The sequence below is a fragment of the Lactuca sativa genome, chromosome 1 (genome assembly GCF_002870075.4).
Source record: "Lactuca sativa cultivar Salinas chromosome 1, Lsat_Salinas_v11, whole genome shotgun sequence".
Lineage (NCBI taxonomy): Eukaryota > Viridiplantae > Streptophyta > Magnoliopsida > Asterales > Asteraceae > Lactuca > Lactuca sativa.
Genome location: NC_056623.2, coordinates 164,856,930 through 164,859,332, shown reverse-complemented (window position 1 = coordinate 164,859,332; position 2,403 = coordinate 164,856,930). Strand labels below are relative to the sequence as shown.

The 2,403-nt window shown below is 29.7% G+C and overlaps 1 protein-coding gene across 1 annotated transcript; it reads right to left on the bottom strand.

Moving 5' to 3' along the window:
• Window positions 1-1,419: 1,419 nt before the first annotated feature.
• Window positions 1,420-1,908, bottom strand: LOC111908293 (TPD1 protein homolog 1B). The gene is made up of 2 exons (XM_023904119.1): window positions 1,851-1,908; window positions 1,420-1,739 (listed from the first exon to the last, which is right to left on the bottom strand). The coding sequence occupies exons 1-2, from the start codon at window positions 1,906-1,908 to the stop codon at window positions 1,420-1,422; spliced, it is 378 nt and encodes a 125-aa protein (XP_023759887.1).
• Between the last annotated feature and the right edge of the window lie 495 nt (window positions 1,909-2,403).

The following is a 2,403-nucleotide window of genomic DNA, read 5'->3' as shown; positions in this document are numbered from 1 at the left end:
CAATACCACCATGTCTCAAGCTGAAGTTGCATGAATTGCACCGCCAACATTCTCCAATGAGATGTCTCCACTACTCTACTTCTCACGTCGCCAAATTTTTTTTGCCCATTCAGTCCATAAATTTTCGTAGGGTTTCAATCGTAATGTCGTTAAGTTAAGTTAGGGTTGTGTTTTGGAATTTAGTGTTACTTTCATAGTTATGAAATGGGTGTTGATATATTCATCCGATGAAGATGAAGACTGTGTAATATTTATTTAGTATGCATAAAAGAGATATAGGAAGGATCGGGTGGGGTGTACCCATAAAAAAAAATTTATTTATTTGTTTATTTTTATAATTTAAATAATAAGAAAATGCAAAAGAAATGTAAAAAAAATAAAAAGGTCAAACTAATCATTTTAACTTTTTTGGACTTTCTGTACAAATCAGAAAATTCCCGATATTAAGCTAACTTTTTTTATAGTGTGAATAATAAGAAAATGCAAAACAAATGTAAAAAAGAAATTAAAATATCAAACTAATCCTTTCAACTTTTTTAGGACCAAATCCACAGAAAATTCCTTATTTTGGACTTTCCGTACAAATCATAAATTTTTTGGACTCCATCCACATTAAAAGATCAATTTTATTTATTCATATTAATCAACTCTTACTTACACTACAAGAATAGAGAGTATTAGCGGCGACAGACATCGCCGCTAAAAGTCTGACAGGTCGCCGCTAATGTCTTTAGCAACAATGCCTCGTCTCTAATACTCTCAGAGTCTCCGGTTAGCCGCTAATACTTCTCGTGTCACTGCTAATACATGTATGTACAACGTGTCATTTTTGAATTTTACATTTTTTATGAATTTAAATATTGTTATATATCAAATCAAAAAATTTCAATTTACAATTAGGCACTAAAAGTAATTTTTTTAACAAAATTTTATGAACCTTTTTAAAGTTTATTTATTTATTTTTCAATTTACAGATTTTTTCAACCTACTTTTTAAAAGAAGTTTTAATTATATTTAGTTTATATTGGAGTAAAATACCAATTTATTATGAATCGATATGCAAGAGTGTATTTAAAAAAAATAGTAAGTTATATTTTTTTATTGCACTATTTATCATTGTATAATGTAGGATAGAATATACCCTAAACTATGACCCAAAATTATTTTATTGTAAGAAGGTGCGAAATGTTATTTTTAGGAGCAATACCATGAAAAAGTAAGAAAATTATGAAGTTGAATAAAACTTCATAATTTCAATATGAAAATGAATGCTAGTCTGATTCACACTTGTCTCCATGTGTTCTGATTGCAATATATTTTCATTTCATGAAAACCAATATTGGGATCACAATAATACTCTTTATTACATCAATCACTAAATATATCATAAATCAAAAGTCAAAACCACAATTGAACCAATCAAGTGGAAACACAAACCATATCATGCGAAACAGACTCAAATACGAATTGTTGAGGATCGGCATAAAGAAACATGATGGAAGCAAAAGGTTCAATAGGCAGACCACCATTAACAATAAACTTGTCATTCCCGATAGGTGCAAATACATTTGGATCAACATCCTCCAATGATTGGAAACCTTTGCATGACACAATAATGTCTTTTAGATTACATTTACAATTGTTTACAAACATCACTTGCCATTCTTGTACATCTTGTATTTGTCTAGGAGTCTTTGATGTCAACACAATTAAGTCTTTAAGTTGACACTGACCATGACCTATATGAGAAAGAAAGAGAACGAGAGGATATAGGTTATATCAGTAGAGTACATATAAAGAAACGAATAAGAGATAAAAATAAAACATTATGTGATCATCATAAGTTGTACCTTGGACAAGAAGAGTAAAGAAAATGATAGTAAGGAGAGACTCAAATGTGGATGCCATTGTTGCAAATTGCAATGAAAATGAGGCTCTCTTGTTTTAGTGAGTATAAAGTGTTCACTGTATCCCTATTTATACACCTAAATGCATTATCTAGCATTTATAGTATTGAAATCGGTTACGTAAGGAAAATCAGTTAAATATACATTAACGTGTTTATTGTAACTACTTAAGATATTTTTAATAAACCTTATAAATGAAAATCAATCAAGTATCAGTTACTGTTGAGGAGCCAATCAAGTAGCTAGGGTTAACCCATATCAAATGATCTATCAAATTCTACACCTGGTTACATTCCCTAGAGTATAGACTAGAGTATAGAGTTGATCAGATGATTAATTATTCTAACATTTCCTAATTTTTTTTTATGAAAATGATATGTTTGTTTCAAACGTATTAACAATGTTGTGAATATATGATAATTGTTTAAGCACGCGAGTTAATCATATGACTAATTTTTACCAATGGACTGCCAAAGGAATACCGACGACCAAATTC